This window comes from Megalobrama amblycephala, linkage group LG15, assembly GCF_018812025.1.
Source record: "Megalobrama amblycephala isolate DHTTF-2021 linkage group LG15, ASM1881202v1, whole genome shotgun sequence".
Classification (NCBI taxonomy): domain Eukaryota; kingdom Metazoa; phylum Chordata; class Actinopteri; order Cypriniformes; family Xenocyprididae; genus Megalobrama; species Megalobrama amblycephala.
Window position 1 is genome coordinate 28,767,920 of NC_063058.1, and position 2,767 is coordinate 28,770,686.

Consider the following 2,767-nt stretch of genomic DNA (forward strand, 5'->3'; position numbering starts at 1 on the left):
CTTATTTTATGTCTAAACATGTATTCTTCATTATTTATTCATGATTGTCTAGTTATACAGGAAAGCACAGGAGAAATTTTAAGAATAACCCAGCAAGAATAACCCAGAATATCAAATCCATTAATTGTAAAAAATGACTACATTTTGGGTTTTCTCAACAACCCAGCCTGCTGGGTTAAAATGTTGCTGGGTTAATTTAACCCAGCATGTGTTCTGTCCAATATTTACCCAGCGCTGGGTTGCCAAATGGGTTGTTTTTAACCCAGCAATTTTTAGAGTGTGATTAAAAGTACAGATACATATCATAAAATATGACTCAAGTGAAAGTATTTAGTGCTCCTTTGGTAGTATGTGGAAGATCAGTTACAGTAATCAGAAAATGAATTCCTGAAATCATTCTCTTGTCACGATCAGTTCTCTTTAGTTCAGTTCCTTGGACTTTCAATGGACGTTCAGTTTTATGGACTTTAAAAGTTTGTCACATGTCCCTTTGTTCTGTTTTCCACTCGTCTGTCTCCTTTGTTACCATCATTATCAGTTCACATGTATCAGCTGTGTTCCAGTCATTATTCTCATTTGTGCTTATAAGTTGGTCCCTTACATTCATTCCCTGTCCGTTGACTATTGTGTTTACATTGCCTGTCAGCCTGCTTGGATTATTATAATAATTAAACATGGATTGTTTTGAACTGGATATGTCTGTCTAGTCTTCTGTCCTAGAGCTTTCCTGTAGCTCAGTGGTTAGAGCGTGGAACTAGCAATGCCAAGGTCATGGGTTCGATCCCAGGGATTGCACATACTCAGATACAAATGTATAGTATAATGCAATGTAAGTTGCTTTGGATAAAAGGTTCTGCCAAATACTTAAATGTAAATGTCTTCCTGCCTGAACATGAGTGTGACATCTTTATATTGCTTTATATAAGGATTTCTTGTTTTTCCTGTTGTTTCACGGATGTTCCTGTTCTATTCTAGTTCACCCATTACAGCATTTGTCCACCCTGTCATGCCAAGGTCTACTCTGTCACCCTGTTATTAAAATAACAAGTTATTTTAACAAGTTAATAAAACATTGTGTGTGATTTATTAATAAACAAATGGTTTTGAAGTTTGACTTAATATTTTTGTTGTTAGATTTTATTTAGAAAAGAATGTGCAAATGGCATTTTATTGGGGAATAAATATTTTAGCAGTAATTTCGTGATCATCAAAAGACTTTTACCATTAACTAAATTGTTTTGTTGAGAAAGGGACACACTATCTTTCTGCAAATCTACATTTCATAATCACTATGCAATGAAAATGTATTTAAACTTGAATTTGTATTTTGTGGTTTGCTCGTATATTGCCTGCTTGCAGTTAATTTATAAAAAATGCTGGAGCTTGACCAATATGCATTTCTAACAGCCTAAGGTCTCCTTAATACAAAACATATGAAGTTAAATGGAAAATCTCTTTTATTTTGGAAATTGTGCAGTCTTAAAGGCACTTTATAGTCATATTGACCCATGAATGAACTCATACAACCTTTGTAACATGTTTGTTTGTATCATATTTGTCACTGTTTTAATTTTGATACAAAGATTATCTGGTAAAATACTTGGATTTCAATGCACTTCTGTAATTGTAGACAATGCAGCGTCTGAACATGACTTTTATTTTGGAGTGACGACATGACGTCATAGGGCTGCGCCGCGATCCTGCATCTGCTGTGATTCTGCTGAAGAAAGGTTTGTTTTAAGAGTTTAATCTGTTTAAATCTATAAAAACAGTTCAATTAATTATAGTTGTGTGTTTTGTTTTAAACAAGCGATGTGAAATGAATTTATTCACTATTTATTGTAACATTGTTATTCTTTATCTAACTGTAATGAAGGATATTTGTGTGAGTAAAACTCATATCCACTGATGAGAAACAGTAAACCTGCGTTTCATTTCTCTCTCTATATATCAAATCAGTTTATCATGAACACGAGTTCAGTCTCTGGAGAGTAATGATGGAGAAACTGAACTTTTCAACTCCGAGTCAATTGAATCAAACACTGAGAAATGATTCAGTGAATCACGACACGTGCTGCTCAAACAGTGAACATGAACGAGAACAACAAACACTAACAAACTAACTAATCATGTTTTCATCAGTTATAAATGCCTAAATATTAAGTTTGTTCATTTGCAGCGTTAGTTTTTAGAGATTTTTGTCTAACCGGGTCATTAGGCCAATAACTATAGTTAATAGGCTATAATTAATTATTCTCTTATTAAAGATGGCGTTCATTAAAGAGGAGACTGAAGACATGAAGATGGTGATTATTAAAGATGAGACTGAAGACATGAAGATTGATTTTATTAAAGATGAGACTGAAGACATGAAGACTGAAGAAACAGTCAGTGTGAAACATGAAGACACTGAGGAACAAACAGGTTGGTTTTATTCTCACAGCTGAACTCAGTCATTTGATCCTTATTAAAATGTCCAGCTCTACAGAAATAGAGAATATACTGAAGTATACACATGTAGCAGAGCTTCATCAAAAAATAATTTCCTCCTTTCTTATTTCCTTCTTTAATTATTGCATTGCATGTCAAATAAAATATATTTAAAGTTATAAGAAAATTATATTTGATTTGAATTTTATCAGCAGGTTCTCAGCGTGAGAATGTCCCATTGTAATGTTATATATATATATATATATATATATATATATTTTTTTTAAGTAAAAAGTGTTCTATCAAACGATACCTTTTGACTCTCCTTGCTATAGTT

General features: G+C 32.9%; 1 protein-coding gene across 1 annotated transcript in view; it reads left to right on the forward strand.

The window, feature by feature from the left end:
• The first annotated feature begins 2,049 nt into the window (after positions 1 to 2,049).
• Positions 2,050 to 2,767, forward strand: part of LOC125247042 (zinc finger protein OZF-like) — a 28,740-nt gene continuing 28,022 nt past the window's right edge. Inside the window, exon 1 of the mRNA XM_048158204.1 lies at positions 2,050 to 2,424. Within this exon, the coding sequence (XP_048014161.1) occupies positions 2,268 to 2,424 (157 nt within the window). The 5' untranslated portion in view covers positions 2,050 to 2,267. The remainder of the gene's footprint in view (positions 2,425 to 2,767) is intronic.